This window comes from Macaca fascicularis, chromosome 6 (assembly GCF_037993035.2).
Source record: "Macaca fascicularis isolate 582-1 chromosome 6, T2T-MFA8v1.1".
In the NCBI taxonomy this organism is placed as follows: Eukaryota; Metazoa; Chordata; class Mammalia; order Primates; family Cercopithecidae; genus Macaca; species Macaca fascicularis.
Window position 1 is genome coordinate 41,064,556 of NC_088380.1, and position 18,074 is coordinate 41,082,629.

At 36.2% G+C, this 18,074-nt stretch overlaps 1 protein-coding gene and 1 long non-coding RNA gene across 6 annotated transcripts in view; one reads left to right on the forward strand and one right to left on the reverse strand.

Annotated features, from left to right (window-relative positions):
- Window positions 1-18,074, forward strand: part of LOC135971269 (uncharacterized) — a 34,755-nt gene that overhangs the window by 9,898 nt on the left and 6,783 nt on the right. The window lies entirely within an intron of this gene.
- PRKAA1 (protein kinase AMP-activated catalytic subunit alpha 1) overlaps window positions 1-18,074 on the reverse strand; it is a 40,756-nt gene that overhangs the window by 6,292 nt on the left and 16,390 nt on the right. For 2 of the 5 annotated variants that reach the window (XM_005556788.5, XM_045393663.3), the window contains 5 exons: window positions 11,788-11,929; window positions 9,729-9,822; window positions 6,055-6,199; window positions 3,708-3,795; window positions 1,777-2,001 (listed from right to left, as the gene is read on the reverse strand). In XM_005556788.5, coding sequence (XP_005556845.1) covers window positions 1,777-2,001; window positions 3,708-3,795; window positions 6,055-6,199; window positions 9,729-9,822; window positions 11,788-11,929 — 694 coding nt within the window. The remainder of the gene's footprint in view (window positions 1-1,776; window positions 2,002-3,707; window positions 3,796-6,054; window positions 6,200-9,728; window positions 9,823-11,787; window positions 11,930-18,074) is intronic. The other 3 variants (XM_073993363.1, XM_073993364.1, XM_073993362.1) reach the window with 2 other exon arrangements.

Here is an 18,074-nt window from a genome sequence, read left to right on the forward strand (position 1 = left end):
CATGAAGATAATATCTCTTTGTTTTAAATGAAGGAACTGAGGTTAAAAAAAAAAAATCTATGAACATGCTCAAGGTCACAAAGACAGTAAGTGACAGAACCAGGATTACAACCCAGTTCTATGTGACTGGAAAGGCCATACCCTGAATGATTTCCTATTCTAATTCCCTAACTTCATATATTTAAGAATATGTTTGACGTGAACTATGTCAAACACTTTGCTAAAACTAAATAAAATCCAGAGGAGAAAAAAAAAAAAAAAAAAGAACAATGGTTATCTTCTGGGTCATGGGATTAAAGATAATTTTTATTCTCTTCTCTATTTTTGTTGGTGTTTTTCTAAGTCTTTAATTGTCATGTATTACATTTTAATTGGAAAAAAATAGGTAAAACACAAGCAAAAACATTTCTTACCTAGATATCTTAAAATATCAATTTTAGAGAATGATTTGTCCTTTCCCTTTGATGATAAAATCATGCCCTGCCATTGATGGTCTCTTTTTTAGCTAGTCTAAAACATGTGTAGTAAGTGGAAAGTAATCAAGCTTCGAGTTCCACATATAATCTTTCCTTCTTCTTCATTACACTAATGCTTTCGTATTTACTATTCCTAGATCCATATCTGATTTCTTTCTTCCCTCTCAGATAAATGTGCAGTCTAGCCATTAGAAGACCAAAAGAAACCAAAATTTCCATAGGGGGTTAAAAAAAAAAAAGGAGAAACAAAGCTTGCAGTAAAATTGTTTAAGTCTTCATTTCATAGAAATGGCTCACCCAAATTTGAGAAGAAAATTTGTCATCATCATTTTTGTCTAATTTAAACTATTAGGTTGAACCAGATGAAACTGGTAATACTGACTTTTACCTACAAAATAGGAATTTTGCATGTAATTCAATGTATACTACCAGGAAAAATATGTCAATTAAATTAAAATTTTCTCATTCCTTGGGATTAAAAAAAAAATACAATAATTCATGAGATAAGAAATCAAATAGCAACCCACAAATTTACTACTGAAAAGTATTAATCCTAACGCCAGGCATACTGGCTCACACCTGTAATCCCAACACTGTGAGGGAAAGGCACAAGGATCACTTGAGGCCAGAAGTTCAAGACCAGCCTGGGCAAAAATAGCGAGACCCTGTCACTCCAAACAAAAACAAAAAACAAAAGAAAACAACAACAAAAAGCAGCCAGGCGTGATGGTGGATGCCTATATTCTCAGCTACTAGGGAGGCTAAAGTGGGAGGATCACTTGACCCAGGAGTTACAGGCTACAGTGAGCTATGATCACAACACTGCACTCCAGCCTGGGTGACAGAGCAAGACCTTGTCTCAAAAATAAATAAATAAAAATAAAAGATATACATATATATGGAGTCTCTCTATGTTACCCACGCTGGTCTCAAACTCTTGAGCTCACATGATCTTCCCTCAGCCTCCCAAAGTGCTGGAAGTACAAGTGTGAGCCACCGCACCAGCCTTTCATTAGCTTTTTTATTAATTTAAAAAGTAATATAATGTTCACTGTAAACATTTCAAAACAAAGATGTGTAAGTAAAAAGTGAAAGCCCTCCCTCTTACTATTCTTACTTCCCTAAGGTAATCAGTTTACTTTGTATTTTTAATAACAAAATAAAATGAATGTGTCTCTACACTCTATTTTTTCACATAAAAACAGGATTATACTGTATATTCTGTTCTGCAACTTTTTTTTTCACATAACTTTTATCATGGATACTATTAGATCTGATAACTTCCAAATTGCTTTATTACCTGATATCTTTGATTGTGGCCCTCTTCATGGGATCCACCTGCAGCATATGTTTCAAAAGGCTAATCACAGAAGGATTTAAATATTGAGGGGTATAGAAGATCCCATCACATATCTTCTTAAAAAGAGTTGGCACATGGTCATCATCAAATGGAAGGGTTCCACATAATAAAGCATAGAGAATAACCCCACTGCTCCATATATCTACCTCTGGGCCTGCATACAATCTGTAACAGGAAATAACAATTGGATTAAGGAATCATTTTAACCTAAGGATCAGTTAATCAAAAATTTCAAATATGGATATTTCATAAAGAATTCATAAGCAGAATATGGTTTTTATAGCCACTACTACATGTTACACATAAAGTTAATTCCATTAGTATTATCTTTGAAAACAAAAGTCAAGAAGTTTTGTAAATTACACACCATGGCTAAAATTCTGTTCTACTATTTACTATGGCCCTGATTGGATCTAACAATAGGGCCAAACCTTGAACAAACATATCACTATTCAATTTAAAACCATTAGTTTTTGTTACAGAGGAGAGATTAAGTGATATTTCATCAACTGAGAATGTTCTTTAGTAATGGACTCTGAATCCACAATCCCAATAACACAAGACCCCTTACACCAAGGTGAAAGGATCCTGAGGCTATGAAAGAAAGCCAGGCAAATTGGTTCACAGATTTTTTAAATCTCATTTGCAGTGCACTGTAGTTAACCGCAGACTAGTTAGATCACCCATTCAAAGTTTGGATTCAGGAAAAGGATTTCTTTAAAGTTATGTATTGCTGAACTGATCGATAAATATTATTTTGAAAGTAAAAGTTCTCAGACACCAAGAGCTTGAAGAAAGACCTTATCCAAACTAGAAAAACTACATTTCAGTAACAGCCCATTGCATATATGCACAGTTATAACACTTTTTTTTAATTTAAATAACACTTTCCAGTCTCCATGTCCTGAATTGTTTTATTCCTAAAAGAATTAAGACAGACAACACAATTTTTTAAAAATATTTAAAAGAATTTTTGACATTAATATTTAAAAAAAGATGAAACTTGACAAATCTAAAATTAGGTACTCCTGCCTTACTCATAGCCATGTTTTTACACAGATCTCATTGCTTTGAGCAGTCTAGGCCAACAAGCTTATGAAAACAGAAAGAAAACAGTATTTCTGCATTCTGAGTTAATCAAGATGGGAAACATTCACACAAATAAGCATGGTTTGGATGAAAAGTTATTAAAAGTTCATTACAAAACTAGCAAACTTCAGCTTCTGTTTTCAATTTCAGTAGTATAGTGAAGGACAAAGGGTTACTCTTAAAAATATTAAATTCTCCTGTTTTCCAAACTATTCAAAAAGCGACACTATACAAATATCTTCATGTTCTCAATGCTGGTAATTAGTAAATTGAGAGGTTAAAATTCTTATAATATTGCAGTCTCTAAAAGGTTTAAAGAACAAAGATTCAACATAAATGAAGTTTAAAGATTACTTCAGCCCAATTCCCCAAGACATTTTATCATGAAACATAAAGGTACTACAAAATGCCATCTATGTAAAAAATGAAAGCTACACATTACATGTTTAATTTTTCCTCTAAGTAAATAGTAATCCTTTTCTAACTACTAGATATGTTTGCATTATTCAAGTTTCCAGTGTCTTACCTACTTTTTAAACACCCTAGGTTTTAAACTTTCCATTTCTTCCACCTGGGAAAAAAATTAATGTACTCTCTTCTAACAACTTTAATATAATGTTGACTTGTAGTCCTTAACCCTCATTCACATATAAATGTGGTTAAGAATAAGCCTTATTTTTCTTTCTTTTCATTAGAATTAACTATGACACTATAGACTGACAGAATCTAGGATAAAAAGACAATTTCAAATGTATTGAGGGTGGTGGGGTATCAAATACTACCTTCCTGAAATTACTTCTGGTGCAGCATAGTTGGGTGAGCCACAACTTGTTCTTAAAAATTCACCATCTGACATCATGTTTGAAAGACCTGAAAGTGCACAAAATCAGCTACTCAAAAGATTTCCCAAAGACAAAAATTAAAACCCCATTAAACAGTAAAATTGAGTTTGCATTAAAAATGACAAATCATCATTTTGTTATTTGCTTCAACAAAATCCTATGGTCTATTGTAGCCAAATATTCTGCCATTATGCCCTAAAATGTGTAATCTATTTCAACATTTAAAGTTAGTGCACTGTTAGAGTTTAATGCAAATATTAAGCTGTTGGTTATTTTGCTTATTAGAAAAAACTTGGCATGTTTAAGTTTTATTAATACAGAAATTACTAGGGAAAATAATCTATAACAGATGAATAGAAGGATTAAAATTCAAAGTTCCTATTAATCCTGTTCTGATTCTTTAAAAAAATTTTTTTAAAAAAAGCCAGTAATTTTGAATTTCAAAGTTCCCTCGTAGTTTTACTCCAAAAAGAAACCGTTGCTCCCCCAAAAATGCACCCTATAAAAATAATCAACTGAGGAATAAGAAATTCAAATAATTAAGCCAATTACTATTAAAAAAAGAAAAGAAAAAAGAAAGAAACACCAAAACAACCAGCTCAGGTTTGGTTGGCATTTTTCAGTTAATATCTAAACATTTAAGTAGATACAGGTGTAAATATAGATATACAGATGTAGTCAAAACTAAGGAAAATATTTATAAGAATGTTCTCTGGGCCAGACATGGTGGCTCACACCTGTAATCCCAGCACTTTGGGAGACCAAGACAGGCAGATCACTTGGGCTCAGGAGTTCGAGTCCACCTGGCCAACATAATGAAGCCCCATCTCTACCAAAAATACAAAAAAAAAAAAAAATGTAGCTGGGTGTGGTGGCACGCATCTGTGGTCCCAGCTACTTGGGAGGCTAAGGTGGGAGAATCACTTGAGCCTGGAAGGCGGAGGCTGAAGTGAGCAGAGATCACACCACTGCACTCCAGCCTGGGTGACAGAGTGAGACTCTGTCTCAAAACAAAAAACAAACAAAAAAAATTTATCTGATTTGAACTAAAACCAACCTAAAGAAAAGAAGTGCAGAGATTCCTTTTTCACTTAGGTTTAGTAAGGTCAATGGCAATTTATATAGGAAATACAGAAAAAACTAACTTTTTTTTTTTTTTTTTTTTTGAGACCATGTCACACTCTGTCGCCCAGGCTGGAGTACAGTGGCACACTCTCGACTCACTGCAACCTCCACCTCCTGGGTTCCAGCAGTTCTTCTGCCTCAGCCTCCCAGGTAGCTGGGACTATAGGCGCGCACCACCATGCCTGGGTAATTTTGTATTTTTAGTAGAAACGGGGTTTCACCATGTTGGCCAGGCTGGTCTCAAACTCCTGACCTCAGGTGATCCGCCCGCCTTGGCCTCCCAAAATGCTGGGATTACAAGCGTGAGCCATCATGCCCAGTCAAAATAAATTCATTTTTAACAATCAAAATGTTCTTTAAACAAATTATAATTTACTATCATTTAAAACATTTTAAAATAATTTTTAAATAAATTTTTTTAATTAAAAAATTGTTTTAAATAACTTTAAATAATTATAATTCACATAGTTCACTTCTGGCTTTCAAAGTTTTAAATAATTTCATCCCACTCACTTTCCTTCTTCTCCATACTTGATTCTTTTGAACATACTGGAAATAAAGCTGCTACCTTCTCTTCACAAATAATACTCTCTTTTTGAATAGTCTCTCTAATGCTACCAACTTAAGTTGTTTAAAATTTAATTTTAAAGATATTTAAAGAGCCAGGTGCAGTGGTGCATGCCTGTAATCCCCATACTTTGGGAAGCTGTGGCAGGAGGATCACTTGAGGCCAGGAGTTCGAGAGAAGCCTGGACAACATAGTGAGAACCCATCTCTACAAAAATACAAAAGTTAGCCTTGCATGGTAGTGCAGACCTGCAGTCCCAGCTACTCAGGAGGCTGAGGCAGGAGGGTCGCCTGGCCCAGCAGTTTGGGGCTACATTGAGCTATGATCACGTCACTGCCCTCCAGTCTGGGCAACAAAGCGAAACTCTGTCTCTATAAAATAATAGTAATAGTAATAAAGGCATTTAAACCTAAGAAAAGATGATTTCTTAGCTTTTCTTATTTTTGCATGTTCATAGACAAAATAGAATACTTTGACATACTCAGTCTATTACTTTATGTCATCGTTTACAGTTTTCTGAAGAATTCTATATAGGTTCATTGAAACTATAAGAACATTAGAAATGAACGTAAGAAACTATAAAATTATCCTTACCAAAATCGGCTATCTTTGCATTCATGTGTGCATCAAGCAGGACATTTTCAGGTTTCAAATCTCTATGGACTACCATATGCCTGTGACAATAATCCACACCAGAAAGGATCTGTTGGAATAGACGTCGACTTTCTTTTTCATCCAGCTAAGAAAAGTAGAGAGGCATTTTAAAGGTGTGTCTTTCAAAGTAAATTGTCCTATATATAATTCTCCAACATATAAAATTGTCAAAATACATGAAAATCTTCCAAATGAACTTATGAGATACTTTTGACAGGAGGAGGAGATACCTGTAGCACAAAACAGAAATGCTAAGATGGTCTTGGAACCCAAATCAGTAACTCAAGTTTCTAATATTATCATTTGCATATGACTACATTGTAACAGCTTGCCTTCTCATGAGTTATTTCAAATAATTTCAATATCTACTTGAAATGTGGCATATTTTCTTTTATAAGCCGGAAATGTTTAATTTTTCATTCTTATAACAAATATTTACTAAATACCTTCAATGTGCTATACATTGTTTTAGACATTCATTACACAGCAATGAATAAAACAAAGACCCTAATCTAGTTGATGAAAATAGACTAATAAATATAGTCTGAAGGAGTGATACTGTTTTGAAGAAAAACAAAGCAAAATATGGGTACAGTGAGTGACAGTGGGGTGGGGGATACTATTTTAGACCATGAGGAAGTAATATTTAAGCACTATTCATAAACCAGCACGCAACTATGTTGCTATATGTCCCAAAATATAAGATATTGTAACAAGAAATACCTTAATTAATTTAATAAAATATCATAGCATTTTATGTTTAATATGCTTGCTGGAAAAAAAAATCTTATGTAGCAACTACCTTTTTGTTTTTGTTTTTGTTTGTTTTGGGTTTTTAAATTTATATTTTGAGACCCAGTCTCATTCTGTTATCAAGGCTGGAGTTCAGTAGTGCCATCACGGCTCACTGCAACCTCCACTTCCCTGGGCTCCAGCAATCCTCCCACCCCAGCCTCCTAAGTAGTTGGGACCACAGATGCATGCCACCAAGCCCGCTAATTTGTGTATTTCTGATAGAGACAAGACTTTGCCATGTTGCCCAAGCTGGTCTCGAACTCCTGAGGCCATCTACCGCCTCAACATCCCCAAGTGCTGAGGATTACAGGCATGTGCCACTGCATGCAGCCTGAAGTATTTTTTTTAAACTTCTCTATGTATCTATATATTCTTATCACTTTTTTCAACATAAGTGACAATCATTACTTGGATGTGCCTGCTCCCAAGAAGTCATATTTAATAAATAAGCTATAAATCCTCTAAGCGAAGGACTCCAATATGCAATTCTCTAACACAGGTCACAAATTAGCATTCTAAAACCAGACTTACACCTTAAAGGGCATGGATAATCTGGGAGAAAAGACAAATCAGTAATTTATTTTGAAAAAAGAAAGTATTATAAGATACCGTTCCTCTAGAAAAATATTAATCCTTTGGCAATCTAGTACTTTTATTTCTAGAAGATTTGTAAGTTCATGGAGGAAAAAAAGAGTATCTGTTCAAATATGAAAAAGTAGGAGAAAACTTGATTAAACAAAATATAAAAAGTAAAATAACTAGGCAGGCTACGAAAATGAAAATTATACTGTATTCATAACAAGTACAATTACAAAGGATGGAGAAAGGGATGTCTATCAAGAAAGATTAGAAAAGTCAAAATACATTTCCAATTAAACATAGCAGATTAAATCTTTTGTCTCCAACTCTTGAAACATCACTAAAATGACATCAGCAATAAAAGAGGTATATAAAGACAAAAAGAACAAAAGAGCAGTAATCAAGAGGAGTCACCAAGGAGGACAATAGATGAACAGTAATAAAGACTAAGCCTACAAGAGAAAGCTGAAACCTAAGCCTACAGGGGTAGAAACCAGGAAAAAATAAACGTCTGCAGACAAAGCCCTGGGAAGCCTCAGAAATTGGAAACATAGGGAACTGCTCAAGGTAGAAGTGAGAGATGAGCTGAAAACAGGACAAGTGCTTGAAGAAAGCAGCTTTTAAACTCACCCATATTGGGAAATAAGACCTATAATTTACTCTAGTAAGGCTGAACCAGCTCTGCTCTCAAGGACACCAAGGCAGGGATAAGGCATCCTAAGGAAAACATGGGGGCTAAGAGAAAGTCAACATACTAACTAGTGAGACTTGCATCTCTTTTCCCCACTCAGCTCCTGCAGCACTGGCAGTTAAGCTAAGGCCTTTAAGGAAATGGGAAGGTTTCTTCTAGAGCAAATATCTGATCCAAGAAAACATATTTGTTATTATTAACATTTGGTGTACAGTAATAAAATAGACAAGTCCCTACGTATTCAAGCTATGGGAAAAGCCAGCAATCAATAAGTTCCACCCACATAAGCCTGGCATTTAGTACCTCATTCTTAAATATTTAGTGGACAGCCAAGAATCACCAAATGTCTGAAAAAGGGCCATGCATCAAAGACAAAAATGAATAAAATGAACAGAAAAAAATGGGGAGCAGAGAGCACAGAAGGTACAGAACAAGATGGAACAGAGGAAAACTTGTTTTAAAATGCCATCCTCAGACTAGGTTATTACATCTGTGAGGCAAATAACAGCAGACTAAAGAAATGAAAATTTCAGAAAATAAGAAACTTTTGAAATAGAAAATATGGGTGCTGAAATTTTAATATTCAACTGGTAAAAATGAAGAAACACCCACAAGGTAAAACCAAGAAATAAACAACAGAAAAGATAAGAAAAAAATATATCAATTGTGCCTGTTTCCCATTTCTCCAGGCAGAACTTTTGTTTGTTTGTTTGTTTTGGTAAGGAGAAGCAGGAGTAAAGAAGGGGAGTACCTGAAATAGAAATGAATCATATTAAGAAATAGTAAAATCAAAATTAACTTGGTTAATAAGTTTGATTTTGTTGAAAGTAAACAGACGTGCTATATAGAACAAATTAATGAGTAATGTAAATAACTTAAGATTGGGAGTGAGACAAGCTTTCTTTTCAGGGCTAGATACAGCTCTCCCACAAAGGGGCTTTTGCATACCACATAACCTGGGTATGAGAAAAAGTATGGGCAGAGGGCAGTGTTGAGTTTTTGTATCTGTAACTTAAGGTAGTGTTCAAAATGTCCTGTAAAATTCCTGCCACCTTTAAATTCTTTGTATCTAATTCCTACCTCCTTCATGGAGCCTGTTTTTACTACTCTAGGTACATCAGATTTCTGAAACCAAAACATGAATGCAATTTAAATGTGGCTAGAATTGACTAGCAAGGCCTAGATCTTTAAGTAATAATATATTTTGTAAGGATTAAGATACATATACAAAGTGTTTGTATACTCTGGAAGCATAAGTCTGAGGATTATGAGTTCTGGGGCTCAAGCCAATTCTGTTATTAATAAATCACATTACTGTAAGCAAACATGTAAGCCATGAGGCTCAGTATCCACATCTGTATAAACAGGCTAAGGAGATAATCTTGAAGATCCTTTCTAGTTCTAAACAGTTTATGATTCTAAACAAATATATGACTAAGGGAACTGGTTATTAAACAGACCTCTTAAAATTGCTTGCTGACATTTTGATGCTAGTAAAGGATAAAGGGGAGTTACAAAATACATAAAGAATTAAATCAGAACAGCTTACCCTTCCATTCTTACAGATATAATCAAATAGCTCTCCTCCTGAGACATATTCCATCACCATGAAAATATCAGATGGTGTACTGATGACCTGGTACCTGGTGAGAGAAAACATTGTCTACGAATATTAAAACACGTATATTCATTCATTCAATAAATATTTACTAAGCACCTATAGTATACCAGGTACTATGCTAGGAGCTGGAAAAACTGCAGGAAACAAAAATTCTCTGCTCTCATGGAGTTCATGTTCCAGGAACCAGGAAACAGACACTAAATAAATAAGCAATATCTCAGGTGGTGGAACATGCTATGAAGAAAAATAAAAAAAATTGAGGGGAATCTTTGTATACAGAGTACTCAAGGAAGGCCTCTAATAAAGTAACATTTGAGCTGAGCCTAAAAGAAGAATGGGAACAAATTATGTAATTAGGAGGAAAGTGAACCCAGGAGAGGGAATAACAACTGCAAAAGTCCCCAAGTAGAAGCCTGCTTGGCATGTTCAAGGAATATTAAGAGAGAAATCGGATGTAGAGTCAAAGGTGTTAACTGCAGGCCAGAGGACACGGAATTTTACAAGCCATGATAAGGCTTTGGCTTTTACTCCAAGGAAGATGAAAAGCTATCATACGTTTTAAGCAGTCATGTGATCTGGCATATTAAAAGGAAAACTATGGCAGCAGTGTGAAGAATTAACTGTCAACAGTAAAGGTAGACACAGGAGGTTACTTCAGGATTTCATGAGACAGATGAAGGTGGCTGAGACCAGGTTGACGGTGGTAAAGGAACTGGGAAGCAGTCACATCCTAGCTTGATTGTGAAGGAAGAAATGAAATGGATGGTAAGAAAGTGAAAGAAACAGGGAAGTTAAAAATGGTTCCTAAGTTTTAGCCCTGGGTAACTGGCTATTAGCCAAGATGGTGCAAACTGTGGGAAGAGCAGGTTTGGGAGAGTAATAAAGAGTTCATTTTGGGCCGGGTTGAGTTTTAAATGCCTTGCGAATATACAAATGGAAATGTAAAGTCAGCAGTGAACATATGAGTCTGGTGTAAGAAGAGATCTTAAAGCAAGAGATGTCCATTTAGGGGTGGTCAGCATATGGATGGTATTTAAAAGCATAGCACTCAACAAATGAGAAGAGGTGAGAGTGAAACAAATTTGAGTTAGCCAGTTCAGCAGAAAAACCTAAGCAGCTTTAAGTTATTGCCTGCATAACAAAGCAGAAGCTGAGCAGGAAATATGTTATTTGTAGACTCTACAACTGGCAACTGTAAAACAACACTAAGATTACTGCCCTTTTGAAATACTGGATTCCTGAAATTTTGTTATCTGTATGGTCAGGTATAAGCAGGATGGGGAAAAACCCTTTCTACTACCGCATTCTCGCTAGTGAGGCTAACTGACATCATGTGGGCATTTGGAGGTCAAGAGTTTTTACTAGCAGATCATTGTTGGTTTTACAGCAAGCAGTGGGGCACCAAACATTATCAGAAGGGCATCTTTCCAGAAGACCGGAAAGAATGAGAAGATAACAGCTGATAAGCACAAGGGCAAAACATGAACATAGGCTTAAATGACCATCAGTGGGGTTAGAAAAATACATGAACGGGAAGAAACTTTTTTTGTTTGTTTGTTCGAGACAGAGTTTCGCTTTTGTTGCCCAAGCTGGAGTGCAATGGCATGATCTCAGCTCAATGCAACCTCCACCTCCCAGGTTCAAGCCATTCTCCAGCCTCAGCCTCCCGAGTAGCTGGGATGACAGGCACCCACCACCATGAGCAGCTAATTTTTGTATTTTTAGTGGAGACAGGGTTTCACCATGTTGGCCAGGCTGGTCTCGTACTCCTGACCTCAGGTGATCCGCCTGCCTCAGCCTCCGCTTTGTAATTCCAAAGTGCTGGAATTACAGGTGTGAGCCACTGCACACGACCTAGGGAGAAACTTTTCAAAACCCTCAGGAAACAAAAAAAAGTGTCACTCATTTTTCTCGCTTGTCACATTAAGTAGGTTAACAAAAAAGATGAAAAGATAACTGGACTATATTTAATATAAACAGAGCTTACAGTTTAATTATATGAGGATGCCTGAAAAGCTTGAGGTTCTGAATTTCTCTGCGGATTTTTCCTACCACATCAAGGCTCCGAATCTTCTGTCGATTGAGTATCTTCACAGCAACTTTATGCCCAGTCAATTCATGTTTGCCAACTGTAAAAGAAGTAGTTTTAATAAATTAGTACTATGATTAATAATATATTTACATATATTCTGGCCGGGTGCAGTGGTTCACACCTGTAATCCCAGCACTTTGGGAGGCCAAGGCAGGTAGATGACTTGAGGTCAGGAGTTCGAAACCAGTCTGGCCAACATGGCAAAACCCCATCTCTACTAAAAAATACAAAAATTAATGGCTGGGCATGGTGGCTTATGCCTGTAATCCCAGCACTTTGGGAGGCCAAGGCGGGCAGATCACCTGAGATAAGGAGTTCGAGACCAGCCTGGCTAACATGGTGAAACCCCGTTTCTACTAAAAACACAAAAATTTGGTGGCACGTGCTGGCGCGCAGCTGTAATCCCAGCTACTCAGGAGGCTGAGGCAGGAGAATCGCTTGAACCTGGGAGGCGGAAGTTGCAGTGAGCCGAGATCATGCCATTGCACTCCAGCTTGGGCAACAAGAGCAAAACTCTGTCTCAAACAAACAAACAAATAACAAAAATTAGCTGGGTGTGGTGGCACATGCCTGTAATCCCAGCTACTTGGGAGGTGAAGCAGGAGAATCACTTGAACCTGGGAGGCAGAGGTTGCAGTGAGTCCAGATCGCACCACTGCACTCCAGCCTGGGTGATGATTGAGATGCTGTCTCAACAAAACAAAAGTCATAATATATTTAGACGTATTATAAGAGTAGTTATCTAGCATTCTCAGAAAATAGCTAAGCAAATGTAAGTTCTTTTCTCTTTTGCCAGATTCATCCCAAATGTTCAGATGTTTAAGAGTGATTACGTAGGAGAATACATAAGAAATTGGTAACAGTGGCTTCTTCCAGAAAATAAAGCTGGAAGATTAAAGGAAGAGAGGAAGAAAGGAGATTTCTTTTTCGCTGTATACCTTTTTGTATTTTTTTTTTTTTTTGAGACGGAGTCTGGCTCTGTCGCCCAGGGTGGAGTGCAGTGGCCGGATCTCGGCTCACTGCAAGCTCCGCCTCCCGGGTTTACGCCATTCTCCTGCCTCAGCCTCCCGAGTAGCTGGGATTCCAGGCACCCGCCACCTCGCCCGGCTAGTTTTTTGTATTTTTTAGTAGAGACTGGGTTTCACCGTGTTAGCCAGGATGGTCTTGATCTCCTGACCTCGTGATCCGCCCGTCTCGGCCTCCCAAAGTGCTGGGATTACAGGCTTGAGCCACCGCGCCCGGCCCACCTTTTTGTATTTTTAAATTCTTTTAATTTTTCACCTTTTAACCTATCATACATATAGACTGAAATTTTTCTTATAGTATCATTTATATAGATATTAAAACATATAGAAATTGGTGTAACCAGCATTATATAGTCAGATACAGAACAGTTCCATCATCCCAAAAGACTCTCATGCCATAGATACATTTCCCCATCCATAACCTCTTATACCTTTGAAATTCTGGTTCATGTGCATGTGGTTTCTAGGTTTTTTGGTTTCTCTATTTTTATTTTTTTTTCTGTTTTTTAATTTATTTTTTATTTATTTATTTTTTTTGAGACAGAGTGTCACTCTTATCACCCAGGGTGGAGTGCAGTATCACAATCACAGCTCAATACAGCCTTAACCTCCCCAGGCTCAGGTGATCCTCCCATCTCAGCCTCCCAAGTAGCTGGGACTATAGGCAGACCCCACCACACCCAGCTAATTTTTTTGTATTTTTCTGTAGAAATCAGGTTTCACCCTATTGACTAGGATGGTCTCAAACTCCTGGGTTCAAGCAATCCACCAGCCTCAACTTCCCAAACTGCTAGGATTACACGTGTGAGCCACCATGCCCAGTCTTTATTTTTTTAAATGCAGTTAAAAATAAAGGGAAAAAAAATCAAGTCATTTTGTCTTTCCATTTTAAATGCTATCACTAGACAGTCAGTGGTGACAGAATTTGGGTTTAGGACATAATCCCAAAAGACACAATCCCAAATGCCATAATCCCAAATGTTGAAATCCCAAAAGATCAAAATCCCTGAAATCTAAAATTCTAAAAATCACAATCCCAAAAGAACAAAATCCTAAAAACAGAATTCCGGAAAAATAATTTGTAGAAAGTTATCTAAAAGACACTTATTTCCATTTTTAATCCCTAAAATCTAAAATTCCAAAAATCACAATCCCAAAAGAACAAAATCCTAAAAACAGAATTGTGGAAAAATAATTTGTAGAAAATTATCTAAGAGACACTTATTTCCATTTTTAAAAGATTTATTTGAGAAACATAAAAACACAATGGGATAGTTCATAGGCCCCTTTACACAATAAAATAAGCACTAATAACCTATTTTTGCAATCATAAATACTCAGGTATACTAACAACCATTACATGGGTATAATAGGAACAGATAAACTGTATTCATGAAGAAATAGATTAAAAGCAAAATGGATAAACACATATCACTATGGTTGGTAATCAGGTGCACCCAGATTCATAACTGCGGTCATCTGACATACCAGACAACCTGAATCTTCTGACAAGATCAATCAAAAACTGCAATGGGTCACTACCACTTGCACAAAAACCGCAATAGAGTCACCCAAAGAGCCAAGATCTTGAGAAATTTTATCTTTCACAAATACAGATGAACAAAATGGACATCTCTTCATTTACTGAGCAAGTTTCAACATTTTTATGTACATGCACAATGCTTACACATTAAATCACATCATGATAATGCACTTTCATGGAGTCAAATATGCAAAAAAAAGTGCATAAAATGAGTTAGAATTCTCTAAAAGCCTTTACAAAATTTATACCTTCAGTATTAGACATGAGGCAAAGATAAAATACATAGCATAGCAAATTGGCACTATGTGTGAAAGGGCAGAAGTCATACCTGATTGAATAATTTGGCAGGGGAGCTTTCTTATATTTTTCACTTGCATATTCACTTCTGTGATCTTCAAAACATTCACTTGTGTTTAGACTAGAGCAGTTGTGGCCTAAATATTTTGTAAGTATATGCTGACCATTTGGAAATTATTGCTTGGTCATTATAATTAAGTGATTTTCTGTTTTCACAACACCAATAATAATTAGCTTTTAAACTTTTCTCTTTCACCATTAAGTAGCCTAGTACACTTAATTTATCACAGACTTTTTGCAAGGGAACAATTTCACGGGTCTCTTCCATTGTGCTGTAAGGAATACAGTAAGAAGGAATGATATTTGGCTTTCTCAATACCAAATCTGTATTAGTCAGCATTCTCCAGAGAGACATAACCAATAAGATGTATATATACGTAGATATATGAGAGATGATTTATTAGGGGAATTGGCTCATGTGATTATAGTGGCTGATAAGTTCCACAACAGGCCATTTTCAAGCTGGAGAGACCCTGGCATGCTGGTAGCTTGGCTCAATCTAAAGACCTCAGAACCAAGCCAAACCAGGTCTCAGTCTGAGGCTGAAAGACCAGGACCCAAGGGGCTGCTGCTGTTATGTCCTAGAGTCCAAAGACCAACAAGCCTGGAGTTCTGATGTCCAATTCAGCAGAAGAAAAGTCTGTTCCAGCTCTCAGAAAGGCAACAATTTGTTCTCTCTGGGCCCCCAGCAGATTTAATGGTGGCTACCAACATTGAGGGTAGATCTTCCCCACCTAGTCCACTCAGACTCACATGCTAATCTCCTCACAAACCCAAAATAATGCTTTAACAGGTTTCTAAGTATTCCTTAATCCAGTCAAGCTGATACTTAAAATTAAATTCATGAATCCACCCCTCAATTTGACACCTATAAATCAACTCCTTAAACCATACTTAATTTCCAAATAAATACAATAAAAAGGCAATCCGTTCCACCTAACATGATGCAAGTGAAGTGATGCAACTATCTTTCATACAACCGAATATGCACTAATTTCTACCCCAGGTGTTGGCTTGCAGCATTTCAACATTTGGGATTTTAATATTTCACGATTATGATTTTCAGGATTTCAGATGTGTGAGATTTTTAGAATTTAGGGATTCTGATGTTTGGAGATTTTGATCTTTCAGTATTTCAACATTTGGGATTATGGCATTAGGGATTGTGTCTTTTGGTGTTATGATCAGCATCAGTAGAATTTAGACAGTCATGAGGCTAAGTCTCCAAAAATTTAACCTTTGTGCACTCTTTCTCAGGAACCTACTGGAGAATATATATTCCATCAAAATGAGGAAGAAACCCAAGAAAGATGGCATGGAATCCAGTAAAGAAGGGATCCAATATAGTAGAAAAACTAAGAGAATCTCAAAATGGTGAAGCAAAGTCACAGTAACAGATATGGAGAAGGCCTAGAAGGCAACAAATCCAGATAGGAATGTGACAAAGAATCCAAAATAGTTATTTCTGGGGGTAGGAGGAGAGATAATCTAACAAGTTTAGACATATGGAATATCATATTGAGAAATTTCACAAAGGCACTGGAAGATGTGAGAAATTAAGCCTTAGGTTAAAAAAAATTAAACAAATGAAAAAAATGAGATAATTCATGAATGCCAGTAAAAATTAAAGTTCTATAAGAAATAAAACATAGTCATAGATACTGACTTAGCAAATAGTGTTTACACAGCCACAATTATGAAAAACTAAATATAGGTTTTTTTAAAGTATGATATAACTATATTAGAAGGATGGGGGTCTAGTATGAAATGTACAAGATAAAGAAGGAGGGCAACCCTATAATCACAGCTGAAATCAACTGTGAAAATGAAGCACATTTTGCTTTCTAGTAAGACGTTCTCCAATCTCCAGTACTAATTAGATGTGATTAAGGGCAGCCAATTTGACTGTTAAAGCTTGCTTCAGGAAGTACCTTCTTTCTTAGAACAAGTAGGCTGAAACCGAAGCATGGTGCTAAACACATCCTCCAATAATCTCCAAGCTCTGGCTTGGCACAGACTTTCTCTTGATAGCTGCTCAGCTGAAACAAGACTGGGAAATACCCACAGTACTGGATAATACTGGTGGACTCAGACTTGGAACGAATACTAAGACAGAATCCATTTGGGCCTGAACTCCCAAACCATCACAAACCAACCAAACTCCTATGATACCCTGCTCAACTGAATTTCAACCTCAATTAACTTTAAGAAACAATTGGAGCTTATCCAAAACTCTGGACATATATTCTGTCATTTAATAAGGAACTGGAATCAGAATTCAAAGCATTCTCTTAAATTCATTATTTTGGCATTATGTACTGAGCATCTCCTACATGCCAGTTAATGCTGCTGGGGAAAACAGTATTGACCAAAAGCAACCTGGGCTATGGGACCTTCCCGGCCTGTAATGATGAAAAAAATAACAGTAAAGTACGAAAAAGCAAAAAGTCTTATAATACAAAAGAATAAAACAAAAAAAGAATAGACATTAAACTCATCTATGATATGCATTGATTGTACTAGCAAAATGTGTAACTATTTTCAGAGTGATAAGAAAATATAGGAGGTATGAAATCAGAGCAGAGCAAGAAGAATTTTACAACAATACAATTAAAATCATGTAGAAAACAGTAGGTTGTAGCAGTAATAATGTGATGGGAAATTTTATAGAACACATAACAAAAAATGAGGAGGAAATTAGCAAAAATAGGAGGGAATGTGGTAACTATGGAATAGGGAATTGAGTATAATTTAACTCACGAGTAATAAGGAGCAGAATATTAACCCACCTGTAAATAACAGAAGCCCCCCAACCACCCAAAAGGCATAATAAACAGAACAAAATCCATAACCAATCAAGATATACCATAAAACTTTTTTCTAATACTTGAGCATTTCATCAAATTATAAATTAATTGTTTTAAAGTATGGTGGTATAACTTCTTCCCTTTTGAAGTAATAGAAGAAATAACAAAAGTATGATTGTATCACAGTGGCAGGAAAAGGGGCAGTGCCCTGACAGCAATGTCAAGAGACCATTCAAATTCATAAACACACACACAAATTACATGATCAGGATCTTTTTTTTTCATCTGTAGTTTTCCAAGAATTTGATTTAAAAGTCGATGAAAAAATGTGCATAAATATGTTCATGACAGAGTATTATGTAAGAACAAAAGGCTGACCAATTTCAGAGAACAGTTTAATACACTGTTATTCCAACCTAACAGACTCTCATAGGAAAACTATAGAAAATG